Source organism: Pollicipes pollicipes, unplaced genomic scaffold, assembly GCF_011947565.3.
Source record: "Pollicipes pollicipes isolate AB1234 unplaced genomic scaffold, Ppol_2.1 Scaffold_3216;HRSCAF=3773_pilon_pilon_pilon, whole genome shotgun sequence".
NCBI lineage: Eukaryota > Metazoa > Arthropoda > Thecostraca > Pollicipedomorpha > Pollicipedidae > Pollicipes > Pollicipes pollicipes.
Genome location: NW_023596251.1, coordinates 1,073,027 through 1,098,294, shown reverse-complemented (window position 1 = coordinate 1,098,294; position 25,268 = coordinate 1,073,027). Strand labels below are relative to the sequence as shown.

General features: G+C 56.4%; 1 protein-coding gene across 1 annotated transcript in view; it reads right to left on the bottom strand.

The window, feature by feature from the left end:
• The window catches only part of LOC119091068 (Usher syndrome type-1G protein homolog), a 31,606-nt gene extending 7,511 nt beyond the window's left edge, over positions 1-24,095 (bottom strand). The window contains exons 1-5 of the mRNA XM_037213784.1: positions 23,983-24,095; positions 14,004-14,147; positions 3,357-3,582; positions 2,895-2,993; positions 637-804 (exon numbers count right to left, since the gene is read on the bottom strand). Of these exons, the coding sequence (XP_037069679.1) occupies positions 637-804; positions 2,895-2,993; positions 3,357-3,582; positions 14,004-14,147; positions 23,983-24,005 (660 nt within the window). The 5' untranslated portion in view covers positions 24,006-24,095. The remainder of the gene's footprint in view (positions 1-636; positions 805-2,894; positions 2,994-3,356; positions 3,583-14,003; positions 14,148-23,982) is intronic.
• Positions 24,096-25,268: the final 1,173 nt, after the last annotated feature.

The following is a 25,268-nucleotide window of genomic DNA, read 5'->3' as shown; positions in this document are numbered from 1 at the left end:
ATTACCTATGGGGCGCGGCTCTGAAGCGCAAGAACACGCTCTTACGTTAGATGCAGAAGAAAACGCTGTGCAAACCATCTAGTTATGTAAAATATTATTTTAGTTATTTATTTCATTCATGATATCTATGCTTTATTTAGATTCCCCTGGGGTATTTTGCACGGGCTTGGTCGTTATCAGTCGCGTGACGAGTGCCGTGCTGACTGCCCCTCAGTGAGAGTGGCCTGGGCTATCGGCTAACGATCGGATTTCACTGATCCCATGATTAGATCATGAGATACCATGGAGAAGAATTGCAGTCCCACAGGCGGTCGCGTAGACGAGAACTATCGGTTGGCATCGAGCTACCGCTGTCTGTGTGCTGCTGCCACAGGCGCTGAAGCGATTCATCATGAGGAACCCTCAACCTGACAGCAAGATCGCAGCAGGCCTTCTCCTGGCCACGGCCAAGCCTCCTAACTGCATGGATTCAGCAGACACATCGCCGAAACAATGGGGGCCGAGTATACGTCGGTAGGTGTGAAATGGGTGGGAGAACTCGTCAACGCACTCTAGCTAACCTTCCCCGCAAAACCCCGTGTATCATGCCGATCCGTGGCACGATAAGCGGCCAACAGATGGCAGGCCAATACGCACGTGAGGTTTCTCCTTGTGCAGGCCGAGCAGGCCGGCCGTGCCGCGCGAGATGGTGGAGACGATGCTGCGCGTCTTGGCCGGCGCGCTCTCCGGCGCCTCCGCCGGTGCCGCCTCGTCGCCGCCGTGCTGCTCCATCTTCTGCCGCTCCAGCTGCATTCGCTGCTCCTCCTGACGGCAAGATGAGGCCGTCACGGCCGCTCGAGACGGAGTCGTCACGGCCGCTCGAGACGGAGTCGTCACGGCCGCTCGAGACAGAGTCGTCACGGCCGCTCAAGACGGAGTCGTCACGGCCGCTCGAGACGGAGCCGTCATGGCCGCTCGAGACGGAGTCGTCACGGCCGCTCGAGACGGAGTCGACACGCGCGCTCGGGACGGAGCCGTCACGGCCGCTCGAGACGGAGCCGTCACGCGCGCTCGGGACGGAGTCGTCACGTGCGCTCGGGACGGAGTCGTCACGGCCGCTCGAGACGGAGTCGTCACGCGCGCTCGGGACGGAGCCGTCACGGACGCTCGAGACGGATTCGTCACGCGCGCTCGGGACGGAGCCGTCACGGCCGCTCGGGACGGAGTCGTCACGCGCGCTCGGGACGGAGCCGTCACGGACGCTCGGGACGGAGTCGTCACGCGCGCTCGGGACGGAGCCGTCACGGCCGCTCGAGACGGAGCCGTCACGCGCGCTCGAGACGGAGTCGTCACGCGCGCTCGGGACGGAGCCGTCACGGCCGTCAGGGACGGAGCCGTCACGGCCGCTCGGGACGGAGCCGTCACGGCCGTCAGGGACGGAGCCGTCACGGCCGTCAGGGACGGAGCCGTCACGGCCGTCAGGGACGGAGCCGTCACGGCCGTCAGGGACGGAGCCGTCACGGCCGTCAGGGACGGAGCCGTCACGGCCGTCAGGGACGGAGCCGTCACGGCCGCTCGGGACGGAGCCGTCACGGCCGTCAGGGACGGAGCCGTCACGGCCGTCAGGGACGGAGCCGTCACGGCCGTCAGGGACGGAGCCGTCACGGCCGTCAGGGACGGAGCCGTCACGGCCGTCAGGGACGGAGCCGTCACGGCCGTCAGGGACGGAGCCGTCACGGCCGTCAGGGACGGAGCCGTCACGGCCGCTCGGGACGGAGCCGTCACGGCCGTCAGGGACGGAGCCGTCACGGCCGTCAGGGACGGAGCCGTCACGGCCGTCAGGGACGGAGCCGTCACGGCCGTCAGGGACGGAGCCGTCACGGCCGTCAGGGACGGAGCCGTCACGGCCGTCAGGGACCAGCCGCGCACCGTCGTGACATCGGCTGGCCGACGGACCGAAGGACGTGCGGCATCTCCGACTCAGAAGGGCAACACCTGGAATGCCAAGCGTGCGGCACACCTGACCCCAGACGTGCGGCACCTCTGACGTCAGACGTGTGGCACCTCTGACGTCGGATGTGCGGCACCTCTGACGTCAGACGTGCGTCATCACTGACGTCGGACTTAAAACACCTCTGATGCCAGACGGGTGGCACCTTTGACCCCAGACGTAAGGCACCTTTGATTTCAGACGTGCGGTGCGTCTGGCGTCATACGTGCGGCACCTCTGACGTTAGATGTGCGGCACCTCTGACTCCAGACGTGCCATGAGAAGTGAAACGATGAACAAATCGCAGAGAGTCCTGCCTCAGCTCACACCACCGAAAGGGAGACGATGCGATCCCGATTAACGGATCTCTTTAAATATTCAGCTGTGATCTGGCCGTCTGTAGGTTGACGGCCTGACGTCCATTGACGCCAGTTTTGACAACGCAGTTAGTTCCTTTGCTGATTATTACGTCAACAAAGCACAGATGGGCATACAGACAACACCAGTGCGCCGTGCGTAAGCGTCACACCCTTTGATCACCACGCATGATGATAATAGACCCCCCTTGATATCGTGTGGCTTTTGATACCCAATCGAAATATGTCGTAACAGCTCGTGATTGTCGGTTTTGCACTAATTATTTGCACGCACGCCTTAGGGTTGCTCAGCTTCTCAGTCCAAATGGTCGGTATAGGCGCCCTTCAGCGACAGACTTGACACGGATACTGACATCAAAGGACGCTTGTGTGACAGCTGTCGCAATACAACCACCGCACCACACTTGTCGCTAGCGACGGTCAACTTTGAAGTAATGCAAACGCGACTAAAACAGACAAGTGTTTAGCTGATATGTGGCATATGTACGCAGGTCCGGGTATTCTCCGGTCTCAGTTTACCAGGGACAGGCTAAGCTGCTGCTTCTGACCTTGGCCGCCTTACGGTCCAGCTTCTTCTGTATCTTGTCATACTCCTTGACCCTCTTCTCTGCCTCTTTGACGGCCTTCTCCTTCAGCGACCGGGCGACCTGAGCATAAGAGCGCAGCGTAGGGTGGGTGACTGGTCACGTGGCCTTCATAGCATGCAGTGACGCGGCAACTCTCGTGGATCCGAGCCCGACGCCCTGACGTCCGCGCTACGGAGATCACGTGGCCCCAGAGATGCCATGACTAACGTAAAACAAGGACACAGAACACAAGATGGCATGATGAGTGAGCCATACATTGACGCCAGTCTAAATGACGGAATTCTCAGCCCCTTCGATACTCGTCAAACCATCATCAGCCCACAGCAGCCCAGCTACGACACAGCACACTCCGCCCACTGTCTACCCCGCCATCGGCCCACTGCGCGCACCAGCGGCGCTCGCCCGACCGGGCGGCACGCGCACCTTCTTGTTGAGCGCCTCCTGTTTGGCGATGACTGTGTCCAGGTAGCGCAGCACGTCATCGCGGCTGCGGATGGCCGCCAAGTCCTTGGCCGTGTGGAAGTCGTTGTCGAGCGCCCACAGGTTGGCGCCGAAGTTCACCAGGAAGCTGACGCAGTTCATGTGACCCTTGGCCGCTGCGCAGTGCAGGGCCGTGTTGCCGTAGTTGTCGCATTTGTCCGGATCACCCCTGTGCGAAGAGGAAGAGAAAGAGGGCATTTTATTCATACAGCAAGGACTGCGGTGTGAGCCCAGCTGGCCAGTTCTCGAGTGGTCCTCTCCTGCTTGTTGTTTTTTCGGAGATGACGGGATGGCTTATTACATAGAATCTTGAATGCATTTTTCATAAGGTATAGAATATGTTCTCTAGAACCTATAATATTTATCTAGACCCACATATCTTTCTGTACCTATTAGCACATTTTTTTAACGTTTCGCACCAGCTGTGTGAATTTCAGTCGCCGCGTCACTGACCTGTGACAGATTAAACTTGGTGATGTTCTGTAAGGTCAAAAGTGCCGCCGCCCCGTACCATTGCAACCGATTGATACCAAGCGCATATTGTTGAGTGCATCCATGATTCGCAGAAAGTTCGTTTCTTCCAAATTTGATACAGATCAAGTTAAAGGAGTGTTCTACATCTGAACCGCGTTTTGAACTGAAATAGCCATATCAAGACCTTTCGATGCAGCTAACGGCCATGTCCTTTTTAGAAATTGAAACCTTCTGGCTGTTGAGCTCTGCTTCTCGAGCTTAAAGGCCGCAAAGATGTGGGAGAGCACTTGTGGACTGAGTCATTCAAGGGTACGTTGGAATGCATGACGTCGTAATAACGTCATATACATACTGCCACTCCATTGCCCATTCGCCGATCAAGGACAAAAAATATAATTATCGAGTCGTTTATATGTGACGTTTGTTAGTACGATTCAAGACATCAAAGATCGAAAAAGATCAGATCGAAGATCGAAAAAGACAAGATCGAAAAAAACACGTTAAGAGAGCTCCGAAGACAGAACAGTCCTCCGTGTTACCCTTGGAGATTGAGTCGAAGGCCGTTGTCCTTCGACTGGAGTCGGGCAACATCTCGCATTGATTTGGAAAGTTGCTCCTTTGGACGAGGGCGGTCAATATTCTGCACGCTTATTGCTTTGATGTAAAGGCTTTTAGCGGAATTTTGTAGCCATAAAAACCCAGAAATAATAATATGCATCGATGTTTTCAACTTCCAGAGATCGCACACAGTAGAAACTCATCATCTAGCGCTAAATCAAGAACACTTGTTTGATTCCGGTGACACCTTTGACGCAAGATGCGGCCTATCCAGCTTCCTATCAGGCTTGTTCTGCAACTAATACAAGTAAACCGAAGTTCCGAGAAAAATGGGTACCAATGGTAGGTACAACTACCCCCTTACAGGCGTCCTCTGCGCATTTACATGCTATGCCTTTACCACAGGCAGTCGCCATAGGAGTAAACGTAAAATATCATAAAAGTACACAAATTTGAGGTCCCAACCCGCAGGTACATGACTTCAGATCAAAACCTCGTGGTTGGATTTGGCTTGTTTCAGGTGTCTAGAATATAAATATTGATCACATTTGTTGGAACACAATGTCTGTAACCACGGGTGTCGATTCGTACAGTTTGGCGAAGGCCGCGCCCCTCCCCCTATTGAGATCTCCCTTTCCCAATACAACACAAATAGTTTTCTTTGGACACGGCTTACTAGCCATGGCCACAGGTGCAGATCAAAACATTTCAACTGGGGCGCCTCTCTATAAGAAACGTTGATCTGTTTTTTTTTCAATTGCCAACACCTGACACTCCACACACATGCGTGTCTATTACGTGCCATTAGTCTGAGAGATAAAACAGTATGTCAAAAAACAACGGAAAGCGATAAGGGATAAAAAACACATTAATGCATGAACACATAAGCAGTATAAAAACAGCTCTATCGCACAAAAAACGACCTGGCATTGGATTGCGTTTTCAGGCTTCAGGAACGCCGTTAGAGCCATAGTGGGCGGGCCTCCGGGGATTGAGGCACCCTTCTGTCCTTAAAGTACTCTTTCCGCTCTCGCGGCATGTTGTACGTCACGGGCGCGCAGGGGCTTTCGAGGCGCCGCTCCGGGTCAGGCTATTTAGGGACGTTTTTCTAACCCTCGAGACACGATTTCAGACCTTGGGGACATGTGTTGAGTACTTAGGACAGCTCCGCTAGGAACCAGGGCGTCTCTTGATTGTTAGGGGCGCTTTTCTGGACTTCATGGCATATTCTAAGCCCACAGGCACTTCATTCTAGCCCGCAAGCACGTCTTAGCAACGTTTGGGACGTCTCTGGAATGTGAGCGGCGGTCTTTGAGCCCCGGCAGCCCCATCCCTGGGGTTCGAGGCCCCCTTTTATTGCTTAAGGCATCATCGCTTCTCTTGCCCTCAAGATGTAACTTTGATCTTCAGGGGTGCCCTCTGGTTCATCTTGGGCGGTTGCAGTTGCTGGGCACCCTTTAAGTATTATGGGCGTGCTGGTCGTCAGGACCGGCGATCGGGGAGCCGAATGAGCCCTCGGGGAAGGAGCTTCCCAGCCCAAGGGTTTGGGAGTCCTTTCCTTTTTCAGAACATCCTTCAAGACTTTGCAACATATCCATAAGCCAGATGACGCCCTTCTAGTTTTCGGTGATGCTTCCTCCCCTCCCGGCAAGGTTTGCGACATCCTTGCGTCGTTCTGACCAGCCAAACCTTGCCTTGTTCCGCCCGTGCCAGCCGCATCTTCAGGGGCGCCGTCATAGCAGAAGGCCTTCAGCGCCCTTGGGCGGCCTATAGAGGGGCACCTCACTCTCCGACCAGAAAGGTCACGTGCCCCCAGTGCTCCTCCCCTTGGATACGCTCCTGCCTGACTACCATGCTGCTTAAAGTCAGTATTATTTGATACATGAATCACATAGATCCAGTTTCGTCAAAATAGTGAGCAGAATCCAATGAAAAAGTTGGTTCAAGGTTAGGTTGCCACGGGCTCGCCCCCCTCCCCTCCCTCCCCCACCGCCAGTCATATACCAAACGTGACACCTCACAACATGCCACAACGGTCTACAAGCACGCCTCAGATCATCCGGCTTCTCTCCGTGGACTACAAGTACAGAAGCCAGAGGATCACAAGGCAAGGAATTAAGAAGACAAGGAATTAAAAAGATAAGTAAATACAAATACAAGCCAAAAGGTAAGGAAGCGACCACCTACCTAAATCAGGAGACGTGAACAGTAATAAGCAATATATAAAAATTGCGAACTCTAATGAAATTCATGCTCTTATAGTAAAACTCAATTGTCCTCCGCTGTTCCCGTAGGTTCGCGCAACACACAAGGCTACCGTCGGCTATCGGGCCGCTGCCACACGTGATTGGATGTTATCTGCTCACAGGCCATGGTCCATCAGCCGCGCTCGAGCAGGTGGTAACGGACCGCACGATACCGGCAAGAGCACTCGCTGCCCTACTGCGAGCTCGTGCTATGGAAGAGCCCGGAGAACGTGGCTCACGCGATGTAAGATCAGAACGACCCCTTTATTTATGGAGGGCACCACACAAATAGAGAACCAACAGCCATAGATCAACAACAAAACATCAGCACATAAAATAGGAGCAGCGATGAAATGCCTCGTCCTTCATCGATCGGTACCACTTTTTCAAAAAATCTAGAAATTTTATGTGATATGACAGCGTAGCTATGGCTACGCGTTGTGGTCTGCACAAATCAGGCAGCAGCTATCCGCTTTGCCGCCCCTTTAAAACCGCTTCCTTCGTAGAGGAGTCCGGATGGTTCAGAAACATCGGACCAGACGGACACGCCGCGCCAGGCCGGCGGCAGCAGTCGTCAGCCTGCTGTCGGACCGAGTCAGCCTGCTGTCGGACCGAGTCAGCCTGCTGTCGGACCGAGTCGGCCTGCTGTCGGATCGAGTCAGCCTGCTGTTGGACCGAGTCAGCCTGCTGTCGGACCGAGTCGGCCTGCTGTCGGACCGAGCCAGCCTGCTGTCGGACCGAGTCAGCCTGCTGTCGAACCGAGTCGGCCTGCTGTCGGACCGAGTCAGCCTGCTGTCGGACCGAGTCGGCCTGCTGTCGGACCGAGTCAGCCTGCTGTCGGACCGAGTCGGCCTGCTGTCGGACCGAGTCGGCCTGTGACGGGTGGGCTCCTGGGTCACCTCGGCCGGTAGCGAGTGGACTCCTGGACCACGTCGCCTGTGACAGATGGACTCCTGAACCACATCGGTCGGTGACAGATGGACTCTTGAACCACATTGACGGGCGACAGATGGACTCCTGAACCACGCTGGCCGATGACAGGTGGACTCCTGAATAACGTCTGTCGGTGACAGATGGACTACTGGACTACGCCTGTCCGTGACGGGTGGACTCCTGGACCACGTATGCCGTGGCAGATGGACACCTCAGCCATGTCTGTCTATGACAGATGGCCTCTTGGAGCGCAAGAGCTTGCGACACAGACACCGGCCGCAGATCCGAACAAAGAGGCGCACCACCGCTCCCGTCCGCCCCTCATTACCGAGCTTCCGTTCCCACGCGAGAGGGGCCGGAGAAGGCTCATCAGTAGACACGCCTCTTCTCTGTACAGTTATTGTACTTCCGCACTCAGACCACTGCAGTCGAGATGGAAACACTCAGACCGCTGCAGTCGAGATGGAAACACTCAGACCACTGCAGTCGAGATGGAAACACTCAGACCACTGCAGTCGAGATGGAAACACTCAGACCACTGCAGTCGAGATGGAAACACTCAGACCACTGCAGTCAAGATGGAAACACTCAGACCACTGCAGTCGAGATGGAAACACAAAAGAACATGTAACGACGGCATTTGGCATTTTGAAATGGCGCCAAGAACGAGTGGAGGCAGACAGTCTGTGTACTGGACACTATCACCCAAACGGGCCTGTGCACTAATAGCATTATCCAAACGGGCCTGTGGACTAGACAGTATCACCCAGACAGGCCTGTGTATTGGACGGCATTACCCAGACGGGTCTGTGTATTGGACAGCATTACCCAGATGGGCCTGTGTACTGGACAGCATTAACAAGACGTGCACTGGACAGCATCACCCAGACGGAGCTGTGCACTGGACAGCATTAACAAGACGTGCACTGGACAGTATTATCCAGAGGGGACTGTGTGTTGCACAGCATGACCCAGACAGGTCTGTGTGCTGTCACCTTGACGACCCTGTAGACGGCACCACTATCTTCAACTGGTCCGCGGGACCTGCCTTTCAAATGGTCCGCGGGATAGGTCCTCAAATGGTCCGCGGAACAGGTCCTCGAATGGTCCGCTGGACGGGTCCTCAAATGGTCCGCGGGATAGGTCCTCAAATGGTCCGCGGGATAGGTCCTCAAATGGTCCGCGGGATAGGTCCTCAAATGGTCCGCGGAACAGGTCCTCGAATGGTCCGCTGGACGGGTCCTCAAATGGTCCATGGGACAGGTTCTCCCAAATAGCCGCGGGACAGGTCTTCAAATGGTCCGCAGGGCAGGTTCTCAAATGGTCCGCGGGACTGGTCCTCAATTGGTCCGCGGGACCGGTCCTCAAATGGCCCGCGGGACAGGTCTTCAGCTGCTCCGTGAGACCGGTTGGGGGAAATGTCCCAGGTCTGTCATCCGATACCGCGGGAAAGGCCTGACGTCCCTCTCCCCTCCGTCCCTCCCCCCCGCGGTCGGCCGGGCCGGTCTCGTGTGATTGGAGACCGTGGGAAATTTGGAGGCGCTGTGGACCACCTAACGCAAGTCCTTACCCAAGAAGACGCTCGAAATCAACGCATGGTATACACGTGTACGCTTTCACGTCGAAACCGCGAGAAACATCGTCCGATCATTTGTGGATGCCCAACTGCCATCCCGAGGCATGGTAATGCCTTAGTTTGTCTGTTGTTGATGAAGGTGGCCTAGAATGAGATGAAGTCAACGAACTTAGATACGAATGTGAGATAAGAACACTCACACACAACACGGACAATGGTGAGCGAATGGCCTCAACCAATTTTTAAACGTGCTTCAATTGTATCATGGCTGTTGAACACTCAAGCACCGGGTTCGAATCCCATTGGAGTAGCATATTTCCCGGTTACAGGCGGGGCTGCACGGCTAGTCACGTGAAGCCGATAGACTGCAAGATTCGGTGTGCATGAGGAAGAGGAAAGGGAGCCGGTCGGTCAGTGTCCGCTGGCGGTGTGATCGAGACGGGCTTTATGAGCTCACCACGCCTTCCCCCAGCACCTGCAGGCAACCGCGTACGAACGCCAAGACTGAGCCGGGAGTCCAATGGGAAATGCGCAGACACTGGGGCCGCCTCTGGAGTTAAGGAGCAGGCAGGAAGCATGCAGAAGGCATGCATGACCGCTCCGAGGCTCAGGGAGCAGTGTGCCGACGCCCGGACTGAGCCGAAACTCAAGAGAGCATCAAAGCAATCTGCAAAAGCTGGAGCCATTCCGGCACTCGAGAACGAGGTGCAGACGCTGTGACCGTTCCGCCACTCGGCGCCGGAGCAGCCCAGCAGTCAGCACTGCCCCGACACCAGTACAGCCTTGGGACCAGCAGTGACGTGAAGCAGACGCCCCGGCGGCCCAAGGAGTGAGGGAGCGAGGCGCGGAGTGCGGCGTCGTCCCGGTACTCGGAGGAGCCAGCAGCGGCGAGCTGACCGCCCAGGTGTCGCCGGCTCTCCGGCGGCGTCACCGCGGCATGACGGGCCGCAGCCAGGCGGCGCCGCGCCGCACGGAGCCACATTGTGCCGTCGCGTCACGGCCACCGCGTCTCGCAACGCACGGCGAGAGGCGCCGCCGGTGACGGAGATCTCCGCAGAGGGATGCAGTCAGAGGCAGAAGTCACCGCGGAGGGATGCAATCAGAGGCGGAGGTCACCGCGGAGGGATGCAGTCAGAGGCAGAGGTCACCGCGGAGAGATGCAGTCAGAGGCAGAGGTCACCACGGAGGGATGCAGTCAGAGGCGGAGGTCACCGAGGAGGGATGCAGGCATAGCGGAGGTCACCGCGGAGGGATGCAGTCAGAGGCGGAGGTCACCGCGGAGGGATGCAGTCAGAGGCGGAGGTCACCGCGGAGGGATGCAGTCAGAGGCGGAGGTCACCGCGGAGGGATGCAGTCAGAGGCGGAGGTCACCGCGGAGGGATGCAGTCAGAGGCGGAGGTCACCGCGGAGGGATACAGTCAGGGGCGGAGGTCACCGCGGAGGGATGCAGTCAGAGGCGGAGGTCACCGCGGAGGGATGCAGTCAAAGGCGGAGGTCGCCGGGGGGATCAGTCAGCGGTGGAGCTCGCCGGGGAGGGATGCAGTCAGAGGGGGAGGTCACCGTGGAGGGATGCAGTCAGAGGCGCAGGTCATCGGAGAAGGGTCAGTCAAAGGTGGAGATTACCGGGGAAGGATGTGTTCAGAGGCGGAGATCATGCAGCCAGAGGCAAAGGTCACCTGGCAAGGAATGCCTGGACGAAATCGCATCGTTACAGTCGGTGGCGAAATGACGTACAAAAAGAGACAGCAACTGGTTAGAATCGTACAAATTTGTTGCAAACTTCAAGTCGTTATGGTCATGAGCCTCTAATTTGCCTAGCAAAAGGAGCAGGCACACCAGCTGCATTACCGACGCTCAGTAAAACAGTTTGCCATGCCATACTTATTGGATTCGTTAGCAGTTTGGCCACTTTGTGCGCAACGTGTGTTTCAGCATGTTTCGAGAAAAGCACGTCTAGTAGATACGATGCTACTCTCTGCCTGAGCATTGCAAGCCGCATGCATCGTCATAGCGGTGTGGTTCTTTCCGTACTCCAATCCACCTAGGTGACATAAGTACATCAGAATGAAATAATGCACAGCAGAAAAGCACATGGTCGCTTTGAAATTGGGTCGTGTCCCCAACGACCACACGTGTAAGCTGCCAGCAACTGGCATCGTTTCACTTCCGCTGCCATTTTTCGTCGGCCGTCAGACGAAACCAAATTATCCTGGAAGATTGACGACCGTCTGACACGCGAGGCAGTGACGTCACCCCTCTATCATTACGTCCACGCAAGTTTTTTTTTGATGGAGGGGGGGGGGGGAGGGCGGTATGGCCCAGTAAGTGAAGTCGGCCAAGGCACCAGGTGATCAAGCGGTCACCACTTCTGGAGTGTAAGCATTGTCTAAAATAAACGATGCACGGAAGACGTAACACCTGAAGGCCGATCCGAGGACCGATCCGAGGACCGGATCCGACGACCGATCCGAGGACCGATCCGAGGACCGATCCGAGGACCGATCCGAGGGCCAATCCGAGGGCCGATCCGAGGGACCGATCCGAGGGCCGATCTGAGGGCCGATCCGAGGACCGATCTGAGGGCCGGTCCGAGGACCGATCCGAGGACCGATCCGACGGCCGATCCGAGGGTCGATCCGAGGGCCGATCCAAAGACCGATCCGAGGACCGATCCGAGGGCCGATCCGAGGACTGATCTGAATACCGATCTGAAGGGATATGAAGACTTATCGCATGTGAGCTGTAGGCATCCAGTTCCCTTCAAGACATGTGGGAAGAACGGACGGTCTGCTTTAAAGCCTCCCCCGTTGTATCGTGCCTCTTTATACATTCACCAACATTTGCTCTGTTTGTCACACATCAACACCACGAATGTATTGGTGAACTCCAGCTAAAACGCACCCAGGTCATGGACAGAAGCGCCCAAGCATACAACCAATCAGTACCTATCCGTTAGTTTCTGGGTTCGGATGACCTCAGGATGCAGCCACCGATAAGGCTACCCCATACCCTTCGGTACCCTCGAAGTGAGTCGCCAGGCTTCAGCTGCGCGACGCTTCAGCTCTGGAGAGCGCCGATAAGCGGCAGACATCAGTTAGAACGGCATACGGAAGATACGGGCATTGTAAATGGGATGTCTTATCAGCGATGTTGAAATATCAATCCAACCAGCGTGTGGTTGCCTCCGCATGGGGTTACTTCGGAGTTCAGGTAGCTTCTCAAATAAAGTAAATTAAACGTATAGTAGCTGTTTTGCTGTGGCGGAGTGAAAAAGTCTCCAACTGATAATGGACTATCAACGCCTCAGACAAGGCATGGAATCTATCGCACACTGCCCCAAAAGGTAAAAATAACGAGCGACGTGCAGCCTAATTGCGCTCAGGGGAAGCCGCGTTTTGGTTTCCCCGATGTTTGTATCCCACGACTCTGGCAAGCCCACGCGACCTACGGGGCTTCACGCCGAAGGCTCGGAACAATGCACTGGCAGCGTGCGATGCGTCCACAAAGCCTCGCTTCAGTCGGATAAGCTGTGGCCGCCCAGGTTAACGTTCATGCTCTGGCCCTGGCTGCGATGCATCCGATAGTTAAAGGATTTGGGACCGAGAAGGACTTCACCAGATAAGCCAACCGCGCCCCATAAGGCTGAGCCAACCACGCCCCACAAGGCTGAGCCGAGCACGGCTTACAAGACTGAGCAGAGCGTGCATTACAGGGCTGAGCCGAGTACGGCTTACAGGACTGAGCCGAGCACGGCTTACAGGCCTGAGCAGGCCATGCCTCACAGGGCTGAGCCGAGCACGGCTTACAGGGCCGAACCGAGTACTTCTCACAGGGCTGAGCCAGCACGCCTTACAGGGCTGAGCCGAACACGGCTTACATGGCTGAGCCGAGCACGCCTCACAGGCACGCCTCACGCCTCACAAGGCTGAGCCGAGCACGCCTTACAGGGCCGAGCCGAGCATGCCTTACAGGGCTGAGCCGAGCACGCCTTACAGGGCCGAGCCGATCAAGCCTTACAGGGCCGAGCCGAGTACGGCTTACAAGACTGAGCAGAGCACGCCTCACAGGGCCGAACCGAGCACGAGAACTGAGCAGGACGTGCCTTACAGGGCCGAACCGAGCACGGCTTATAGGACTGAGCAGAGCGTGCCTTACAGGGCCGAGCCGAGCACGGCTTACAAGACTGAGCAGGGCGTGCCTCACAGGGCCGAACCGAGCATGGCTTACAGGGCTGAGCCGAGCACGCCTCAGCCACACAGGGCCGAGCCGAGCACGCCTCACAGGGCCGAGCCGAGCACGCCTCACAGGGCCGAACCGAGCACGAGAACTGAGCAGGGCGTGCCTTACAGGGCCGAACCGAGCACGGCTTATAGGACTGAGCAGAGCGTGCCTTACAGGGCCGAGCCGAGCACGGCTTACAAGACTGAGCAGGGCGTGCCTCACAGGGCCGAACCGAGCATGGCTTACAAGACTGAGCAGAGCGTGCCTTACAGGCCCGAACTGAGCGGGACTTGCAAGGCCAAACTGAGCACTGCTTACTCGGCTGTGCGGAGCTGTGTCGGTCGGCTGCCAGCTGAGCTGCGACCCCATTGCGGGGCCATAGCTCGGCGCGTGCCTGCGCTGGAGGGTGTGGGACGCTACCTAGGGGCAAAACTGATCATCCGCAGCCAGCGGTCGCTCGGAGCGCTTACCCGCGACCGGCGATAGTGGCGATCATTGGGAGTGCTTACTCGCGGCCGGTGGGCGATCACTGGGAGTACTTGCCCGCAGCCGGCGATCACGGCGATCATTGGGAGCGCTTACCCACGGCCGGCGATCAGTCGGAGCGCGTCCAGGTGTCCCTCGTGGGCGGCCCACAGCGTCGGCGTCATGCCATCCTCATCCTGCGCATTGCAGTCGCGCTTGCTCGCCTCGTGCAGCAGGTCCAGATAGCCGTCCCGAGCGGCCCTGGTGAGAGGTCGTGCCAAGTCATCAAAGGTCACATCAGGTTAGGTCAGGTCACGACAAGAGAGAGTGCTCATGTCAGGTTCATTTACGGTCTAGGCGGGAAAGAAGGGGAGGCTGGTAAAGCACAGGCTTAGCCGGGTCCGGGAGAGCCTATTGTCGCGTCAGGTGAAATGGCTACCGGTCGGAACAGGTGAAATGGCTGCCGGTCGGAACAGGTGAGATGGCTGCCGATCAGGACAGGTGAGATGGCTGTCGATCGGAACAGGTGAGATGGCTGTCGATCGGAATAGGTGAGATGGCTGTTGATTGGAACAGGTGAGATGGCTGTCGATCGGAACAGGTGAGATGGCTGTCGATCGGAATAGGTGAGATGGCTGTCGATTGGAACAGGTGAGATGGCTGTCGATCGGAACAGGTGAGATGGCTGCTGGTCGGAACAGGTGAAATGGCTGTCAATCAGAATAAATGAGATAGTTGTCGATTGGAACAGGTGAGATGGCTGCCGATTGGAACAGATGAGATTTAATCTCAGAAGTTGGCGTGAAACTCGAAAATGCCCATTCGGTGGCTTTCAGTTTTGCTTGTACAGTTTTATTTTTATGTAAGTTGTTCAGTTCATTAGTGAGGAACGTTATTAACATAAATAAGACAGTAGTGTTAGCCTTATTCCTCGGAGAAAAAAAAACAAGAGAATGGAGATATAGTTGGGTCAAGGCTGCTGCACAAGGCTGCAAGACAGCCTTGTGCAACAGCCTTGGACGACCGGAATTACGTCAGAACCAGCACAGAACCCAACTATATATCCATTCTCCTGGTTTTTCTCTGGGGAATAAGCCTAAGGCTACTGCCTTATCTAGTTGTATTTTTTGTCAGTATATGCAATAGTGCTGGCCAATTCATTACACGTTACGCGTTTAAAGCTGTGTGATGCAGCTCGTGGCGCGCTACTGCTCGTCACACACCTCCTTCAAATATGGCCAAAACAAACGGTGCCTCACAGACCAGGGAGGTAGGCTAAGCAGGGTGGACAGTCGAGCCTGCTCCAGAATGTATGACGCTGGGCACAGCCTTCTAACGACAGTCGGTAACAACAAAGGTGGCGTGTCGAGTTACGTAAAACCAGTCCGAAGCAGTGGGTGAAGGGCGCTGACGGTACAGTTAGAGGTCACACCTGGTGTTGGCCCCAGGTCAGGTCCCTCCGCCGACACGCGGAGTGAGAACTGGCCGGTGGCATGCGGCGCTCTTACAGCGGAGCTGTTCAGCCCTAGTCAAACACCACCGCCAGCCGGCAGCTGAAGTCGACAAACAGTGCCACACTGTCTGCTTTCATCAGCACAGAAGTACAGCCCATTCAGGTCACAAGTACATCAGTACAGCCCACTCAGGCCGCCAACATTATGTATGGTCTCTGATCGTGGTCAGATGGGCGCGGGCCGACATAGGGGCAGGACCCGATGTCGACCCAGGCAAGGCCGACATCAGGTCAGGCGAGCCGGACACACATTCCGTTACCGCTGCCGTTGTCATACAGGGCCCGGTTTTTGCGGTCACTAAACAACGTACCAAAATTCCACCTCATGCAGCATCGTGCCTCTGTGGCGCACCGTTGACACGCCGTACAACCGCAAGCTTTCGTCTCTCGCTGGCCCATTCCAAGACTACCACATCAGTGCATCGTGCCTGTCCCCCCCCCCCCCGACCCCGCGAAGAACAAGCGACGACATGCGTTAAGCTGGTTTGTGGTCCCTGTGCCCTGCTGGGACGCTGTGTTTGCCACGCAGTAACAATGCCTCAGGTTTCGCCTGCAAGACAGCCCTGTGCAGCAGCCTTGGACGGCCGGAACTACGTCAGCGGCAGTGTGCGGCGCTGTTTAAACAACAGGAAGACGCAGCAGCGCGCGAGCCTCAGACGACTCCGCGTCATCAGACCGTGGGGCACTACCACACTCAGACGACTCCACCTCATCAGACACTGGGACACTACTACACCCGGACGACTCCACCTCATCAGACAGTGGGGCACTACTGCACCCAGACGACTCACCCTCATCAGACAGTGGGATACCACTACACCCGGAAGACTCCACCTCATCAGACGGTGGGGTACTACTACACCCAGACGACTCCACCTCATCAGACAGTGGGGCACCACTACACCCGGAAGACTCCACCTCATCAGACAGTGGGGCACCACTACACCCAGACGACTCCACCTCATCAGACAGTGGGGCACCACTACACCCGGAAGACTCCACCTCATCAGACAGTGGGGCACAACTACACCCAGACGACTCCACTTCATCAGACAATGGGACACTAACTCGGACGACCCTACCTCATCAGACAGTGGGACAATTCTTCACCCGGAAGACTCCACCTCACCAGACAGTGGGATACCGCCACGCCCAGACGCTCCCCCCATCGGGCAGTGGGGCACTACTACACCCGGACGACTCCACCTCATCAGACAGTGGGGCACCACTACACCCGGAAGACTCCACCTCATCAGAGAGTGGGGCACCACTACACCCAGACGACTCCACCTCATCAGACAGTGGGGCACCACTACACCCGGAAGACTCCACCTCATCAGACAGTGGGGCACAACTACACCCAGACGACTCCACTTCATCAGACAATGGGACACTAACTCGGACGACCCTACCTCATCAGACAGTGGGACAATTCTTCACCCGGAAGACTCCACCTCACCAGACAGTGGGATACCGCCACGCCCAGACGCTCCCCCCATCGGGCAGTGGGGCACTACTACACCCGGACGACTCCACCTCATCAGACAGAGGGACACTATCACACCCAGACGCTCCGCCCCCCCCCCCCCTCAGGCAGTGGGGCACTACTACACCCGGAAGACTCCACCTCATCAGACAGTGGGATACCACCATACCCAGACGCTTCCCCCATCAGGCAGTGGAGCACTACTACACCCGGACGACTCCACCTCATCAGACAGAGGGACACTGTCACACCCGGACGACTCCACCTCATCAGACAGAGGGGACACTATCACACCCGGACGACTCCACCTCATCAGACAGAGGGACACTATCACACCCGGACGACTCCACCTCATCAGACAGAGGGACACTATCACACCCGGATGACTCCACCTAACCGAACATGATAAATCACCACACTAAGACGTGCGGTCGTGTGAACCGAAAGATGAGCGTGTTCCGGGCTGCTCCGGCCACACATCAGCTGTCTGTACACTTAAACGAGGCGTAAAATTAAGATACAGTCATTACTTTCAAAGGTGGCCCCGATTACGGGCTTTTTCACGAGTTACCGTTACCTGCTGCCGTAAGCTATCCTCGAAAGGCATTTGCCCCAGGCGCTTTGGATCTAAATAGCACATATTCGTTTTTTGTTTGTGTTTCGTATTTAGCTTTTCCTGGACCGACTTATGAGAGAGTGCGATTAGAGCAGAAGAATGGCATTGGTGTTCCAATAAAATGATGACCGATAAAGACGCATTATCCCTTAATTACATCAAGCGCTCTAAAAGCGAATATCCTACAGTATTGCTCCGAGGCGAATGAGACCAATGTTAACATGCTCCAACAATCTTCATCGAGTCTCGCGGCCCTAGACGGTAACCCCTGGTCAGCCCCCTGCGGCTCTGAACAGTAACACCTGGTCAGCCCCCTGCGGCTCTGGACAGTAACCCCTGGTCAGTCCCTGCGGCTCTGGACAGTAACCCCTGGTCAGTCCCTGCGGCTCTGGACAGTAACACCTGGTCAGTCCCTGCGGCTCTGGACAGTAACCCCTGGTCAGTCCCTGCGGCTCTGGACAGTAACCCCTGGTCAGTCCCTGCGCGGCCGGCCATGTCCGTCAGGGCCAGCCACACATAGCTGCAAACAGGGCCATCACAGCCGCCCCATCGGCGCTGACTGTGAGGAGCGTCCCTATAAGGCCACCTCGCAGCGGGTGGGCCGGCTATCTGGCGGCGCCGCGCGCGCCCCGACAGCCGTGCAGGACGACCCGCCCGGATAAGATTGCGACGCTATCGGCTCGAAGCACCGGAGCGACACGCCAGCCGAACACGTCACCTGACCACGTCCTGAGGTCAGTCGGCTGATGCCGGCCGGCGGGCACGCGGATCCGTCTGACGCCAGCTGACGGGCACACGGCTCCGTCTGACGCCAGCTGACGGGCACACGGCTCCGTCTGACGCCAGCTGACGGGCACACGGATCCGTCCGACGCCAGCTGACGGGCACGCGGCTCCGTCTGACGCCAGCTGATGGGCACACGGCTCCGTCTGGCGCCAGCTGACGGGCACACGGATCCGTCTGACGCCAGCTGACGGGCACACGGATCCGTCTGACGCCAGCTCATAGGCACACGGCTCCGTCTGACGCCAGCTGACGGGCACACGGATCCGTCTGACGCCAGCTGACGGGCACACGGCTCCGTCTGACGCCAGCTGACGGGCACACGGCTCCGTCTGACGCCAGCTGTCGGGCACACGGCTCCGTCTGACGCCAGCTGACGGGCACACGGATCCGTCTGACGCCAGCTGACGGGCACACGGATCCGCTGTCAGTGACCCTGAGGTCAGTCGACTGATGATCTTGAATAATTCAAAGGTTTCAGGCTTCTTTGATATACGTGTCGCATGGTGGGTGGCTGATGTCTTGCTCCGTGAGCTGATGTCGGCCGCAAAAAGGAGAAGAGAAAACAGGGAGGAGCCTTTTTAAGGGGGGTGTTTCAACTTTGAATATATTGACGCAAGCATGATGAAACATGATCATGATGAAACATGATCAGACATGATGAAACAAGCTCATTTATGATCATTGGCACATTTTTTAAAGTAGTAAGGACTGTTCTTGGCAGTGCAACTCCGTGTTCAGTAAACGTGACTATCAACGCGCCACGCTCTGATTATGTCATCGTACCTTGAGTAACATTGAGTGCCGGTTGACGGCCGGTATGTCTGAAAATCACTCGCGATCGCTCACGAACTCCAGGCATAAACGCTTCGACCGTTACATATTAACTGGCCTTGATCGCCGCATGGCTTAATAAATAGCAGTATTTGAATGACGTCATTGTGACGTCATGAGTGTCAAGGTGACCCTGAAATACTCTCCCTATTTTCGTGGGCGTGTGGCTCAGAAACTACAGTGACTTGGTTTTAAGAAGGGTGGTATTATGAATAACACCGAAAGGTCTTCAAGATGGTGATTTCAGCTCAAAACCCCATATAAGTATGGAACACTTCCTTTAAGCTATTTTGACATATTGTACCCACGTGCCTTTAGTCTATGATTTAAGTTTGGCATATATGATAAAGGGTAGAATTTCATCCGCCGTCATGTCTATGTAGATGTTTAAGCGTCAGAGGCATATTCTCGGGCGTACATCCCGTACATTTCAACGAACTGTGTCTCTAGATGGCGCAACCAAAGCGAAAATGTAATTCCTTATCCGGATGAGCAGCTTAAGTCTGACACCTTAAAGTTAATTAATGATTGCATAACCACTCAGCAATCCATGTGTTCACTTGATGTTCTTGATATTGATGAGCACTGCATGTCCGAGAAACCAGAGGTCCAGGGTTCGATTCCCCGCGGAGCCCGCTCTTTCCGCCAGGGCAAGAAGCAGGCGACCCCAAACAGCCTCAGCAGCTGAGTGCGCCGTAAAGTAATGACGATGTTCTTGATATTGAACAAGATTGATAGTGCAACTAAATGACACCTGAGAGGTGCTATACATTTTTGCATCCGAGAACCGCTAAATGTCCCATCCTCTGCTGTTTGGAATGTACCAAAGTACCATTTTGAACTTTGTTCAGAATAACACTTTGAGCTCAAAACCAACCATGCGTACAATCAGCCAACAAATATTAAAAGTGAGCAATATCTTTTTCGTTCGACACTTGCAAAGTGACCTCACATGACCTGATGACGATCTGGCGCAATCCTTAACATTGTTGCTGACTTGGGAAAGTCAGCAACAATGACGATGTCGGCCGGAAATAAGAAATTATACTGGGCTAATCATAGAAATAATAATAGAAATAACACTGGGCTTCCAATAAGAAAGAATACTGGGCTATTTCATGCAGAGGCCACAATCTAACTGCAAGCCTTCACTGGTGCCGTCAAACACGTGACCTTCACCTAAAGGCGATGCACTCTAAATTTTTGCAACTGATTATCAATGCAAATGCAATGCAAAGCGGCGCAGATTTGTTGAACCACCTGGCGTACTCGGAAGTTGCTTTCAAATTTGGAGTAATTAATCCCTACTTTACGCCATTGCATTAAAAAACTGTGTCCTAAGCATATTGCCCGGTCCAGACGTTTTTACTCACTTTAGCTACTTAAACCCAAGCACGGAAGTGGAAGGAACGACGCTCGATGTTGAAAAGTTGGCAAGTGGCAGCCATTAGTGTAAACATGCTGTCTAAGTCACGCTGAAGCATCGTCGGGCTATGCGGATCCATGCACGTGTAACCCACATCAGTGGCGTAACATGAGTGAGCTTTGGGCCTTACCCCACCCTCTCCCTAGAAGTGGCGGTCCCGCTGAAGCGGTAGGGCCCATGAAATCTTTGGCCGTTTGAAACGTCCGTAGGGCTTCTAAAACATACAAGGGCTGTGGCGTCACATTGGGGCATCGAGCCCAAAAAGGTCCTAATAATTTTGGCCCCTATAGTGACGAAGACGAGGTCCCTTGCCTGAAAGGGCCCATATGACCCAATTTGGCCCCCTCTTGGGGGAAATCCTGACTACGCCACTAACACCGATGGCGAGCAAGTCAGCAAGCAAGTTATATGATCGTAAGCCAAGTCGCAGGAAAACTGGACAACCCCACTCGACATTCCCACTGGGTTGCACATGCCCATGTCCCCGCTGTATCCAGACTTACGCATGCCGATGTCCTCGCTGTGTCCAGACTTACGCATGTCGATGCCCTCGCTGTGTCCAGACTTACGCATGTCCATGTCCTCGCTGTGTCCAGACTTACGCGTGCCGATGTCCTCGCTGTGTCCAGATTTACGCATGTCGATGTCCTCGCTGTTTCCAGACTTACGCATGCCGATGTCCTCGCTGTGTCCAGACTTACGCATGCCGATGTCCTGATCTTCGCGCGCTTAACCTCTCCCGCCACCAGTTTCTCTGCTCGCTTCGTGCGCGTTCCTCCGTCCGTGCCGACCGTGCCAATAGCCTGGTAATCTTATTTCGGAGAATATCATGTGTGATGCGTGGAGAGTGTCAGACGCGCTTTACCGCCGGGACGACGGGCGTAATCTAGTATACACAGCATGGGTCTCTCCCAAGTGGCCGCGCTCGCACGTCAGTCGTCTAGTGTACACGGAATGGGTCTTTTCCAACTAGCCGCGCTCTCACGTCATTTTTGGTCAGATACGTGAGGCACCGCTAAAAGTGACGTCATTGCCGCTGCCGGGAATCACCCTCAAACCGGAAATACGTGAGCGGTTTAGCTGAAATTAAAACGCAAAGCCACACCTTTGTAAGCGGACGCAGGCTAATTGGGCCACTAACGGCATACATTTTGACCGTATTTTGGGCGGGCGCACGTCTGTCTGCTCCCACCTGTGCAGGCGACGTTTTAGCGAAATCGAAACCGTTGCTCACAGTCGCTGCGCTGTGGTGGTGCCCCAGCCGGATATGGTCCGAGGCGCTGGCGGAGCTGGCGCATGAGGCCGGCTCAGAGGTGTCCCGGTCGGCCCTGGTGTGCCGGTCGTTCCTCACACGTCTCAGAGGTGTCCCAGCCGGTTCTCACACGGCTCAGAGGTGTCCCGGCCGGTCCTCACACGGCTCAGAGGTGTCCCGGCCAGTCCTTTCACGGTTCAGGGGTGTCCCGGCCGGTCCTCACACATCTCAGAGGTGTCCCAGCCGGTCCTCACAGGGCTCAGAGGTGTCCCAGCCGGTCCTCACACGTCTCAGAGGTGTCCCAGCCGGTCCTCACACGGCTCAGAGGTGTCCCGGTCGGTCCTTTCACGGCTCAGAGGTGTCCCGGCCGGTCCTCACACATCTCAGAGGTGTCCCAGCCGGTCCTCACACGGCTCAGAGGTGTCCCGGCGGGTCCTCACAGGGCTCAGAGGTGTCCCGGCCGGTCCTCACACGGCTCAGGGGTGTCCCGATCGGTCCTGACAAGGTTCAGGGGTGTCCCAGCCGGCCCTGACACGGCTCAGAAGTGTCCCGGCCGGCCGTGGCAGGCTCAGGGGTGTCTCGACCGGTCCTCACACGGCTCAGAGGTGTCCCGGCCGGTCCTCACACGGCCCAGGTGTGTTCCGGCCGGTCCTGGCACGGCTCAGGTGTGCTCCGGCCGGTCCTGACACGGTTCAGGTGTGTTCCGGCCGGTCCTGACACGGCTCAGGAGTGTTCTGGCCGGCCCTGACACGGCTCAGGGGTACCCCAGCCGGTGTGAAATTGAAGGCCGTCCTCCGGCTCGAGCCCGGCTCGCATGAGCTACCCCAGACAGATTTAGACCGGCGAACAAACAGATCAAGCGGCAGCAGATGGAGCGTAATCACACATGTGAAAGCACGACTGCGGCTCACAACAAAGCAATCTGTTGTTAGATTTGTTGTGGCGCCCAGCCCAGCTCAGCCCAGCCCAGCCCAGCCCAGCCAGCCCAGCCAGCCCAGCCAGCCAGCCCAGCCCAGCCCAGCCCAGCCCAGCCCAGCCCAGCCCAGCCCAGCCCAGCCCAACCCAGCCCAGCCCAGCCCAGCCCAGCCCAGCCCAGCCCAGCCCAGGCCCTGGGCCACCATGCTAGCTGCGTCGAGCGGGAGCTCATGGAAAACCTGGGATCGAGGCTAACGGCGACATTGGCGCAGGCTCGTCACGTTTGCTCCCGTGGCTCAAGCGTTGTAAGCAGACCACTGTATCCCACGCTGCCGACACGCAGCCGTCACCTCCGTGACGCGAAACCCGGCCTTGTTACGCACTGCCTGAATGCGATAGCTACTGAGTGGAGCGGGGATGTCAGCGCTACGATCCAGATCATTGTTAAGGGGTCCAAGTGGTTGTAGGCTAGGGGCGGCAAGCGAAATTGAGGATGAAACGCTGGGCGTTCTCAAACTGTGCGCGGTACGGATATCTCGCGCGGCACGATCTGAATGCATTTCACCGAATTTGAGACCCGCAAAGCTTGCGCAAAATCTAGCGCTCCACCTGACACCCGAACCCCTATTTCAATGAAACCTTCACATTGGAAAGACGATCTACAAGGGGTACAATATTTCAGGTGATGCATGCCCCGTTGCGAATTCTTTAAGCAGCTCTCCACACTGTCACTCAAGCGTGCAAAACCTGAGAATGGGGCATGTCTATCCAAACTGCAGCGGTTCTTCTGACAAGCAGTGAACATGAGCTCTGTCAATCATCAAAAGTTGTAGTAGAGTCGAGGTTCTGGAGTGATCCTCTTCAAAACATACGGTTAAGCTCGAAAACGTCGAGCACTTGTCTTCTCCGTCACCCCCTCCTCGGCCCCTCCCCTAACCCAACACATACACCTTTACGGTGGGGCCACGGGCACGAACGCGTCCAAATGGAGGGGTCAAAGCTCTGATGCCAATGGAGTAGCGAAAGGTACCTGAAGCGGCCGCAACACTGGACGCTTTATCGTTTCTGCGGGGTTGAGACGTGCCTCACGAGGCGCCGGGCGACCCTCGGTGTGACGTGTGGACTCTTGTGACGAAGTGCAGTCCTGCGCGTCACGCAGCCGCGCCCGCGTCAAATGCCAGCGCCGGAAAACTGCGTCCTCCGCGCAAACCGAGGGCGCACCGGAAACGGCAATTATCCGCACCGGAAGCGGGGTCGGCCGGGTCACTGACCTGTGGAAGCGGTCCTCCTCCATGGCGCCGAGGTGACCGGCGCCGCGTGACCTGCGCCGCGGCTGAGCCGTGCACCGCCTCCGGCAGCCTCTCGCGGCCCCTCCCCAGGTCGTGTCGCGGCGACGACTGGCGCGGCGCCGCCCGCCGCCAGGTGCCGTCACGATCCGCTGGCGCCGGCGTCGGCCATGGCTTTGGGCGCGCGGCGTGACAGCGCCGAGTCGAGCCGCGTCACCGGCCGCCGAACACGGACGCCAGGTATGGGGGGCGATAGTGGAGCAGCGCGCCACCGGAACCGCTCCACTGCGGGGGAGGCGAGGGGGGCGCCTCCCCGGCCCGGCCGGCCAGCGGCGGCAGAGGGGTGCGGGGATGACGCACCGCCCTGCCACGCCGCATGGAGGAGTTTCCGGAGCGTGCTTGAATGCTCCGTTCCCGGCGAGCGCCGAGAGGGCAATCTTGGGTAATGACTTGAAGTGTTGAAATTTCAGTGGCACGCTGCTTGACACCTGTGGTTTAGAATATTACAATAATTTGTGTTGACTAGCAATTACCTTGGCCAATCTTCAGCTCGGGATTGGGACGGACAATACTTATGGACAGTAGCGTGTATGGAACTTGACGAAGTCAAGCATCGAACAAGGAGAAAAGGGAGCCACAATTTTTGGGGCGCAACTGCACTTTGAGGACGCGTTATTGCACACTCCGAAAGTTTGCGCTGCGTCCGATAATCACCCACATACCTATGCCAGGCCATCCACTAAGTAAGAAACTAGACGACTTCTAGACACTGAGCGTGCCATCCAAGTATAGCCTGAAGTCGATGAGTTAGTCCATTATAGATATCACCAGGACTAAGACTGCACATGGTATACTCGCGTCGCTGGACGTTGAAAGCCTATGCACGAACGAACCAGTGGAAGATATTAAAATCATATCGAAAGGGTGCACCGGCACGGCGACTTTCCTCTATCCAAGCTTTCTGAGATTGTGCTTGAGGAATTGTCGAAAATCTTTTCACTTAAGTCATCTGTCACGACGGACATTCGTATCGCCAAAGGGTCGAAGCGTCCATGGACTCCTCGCATGACCTGCTCTCCGCCGCCCTCTGCATGCGTGAAATGGGGAGCAGTGTTGCGGCCGGTCCTGAATCGCGCCCAAGACCTACTGCAGAGATGCGGATGACACATTTGTTGATGTAGCGGGTAAAAGCCGCTCACAAAGGCCCATCTCACGGATTAAGATGCTGCCAGCGCTCAGGATAGCCTGTAGCAAGGTAGCGATACCACCAA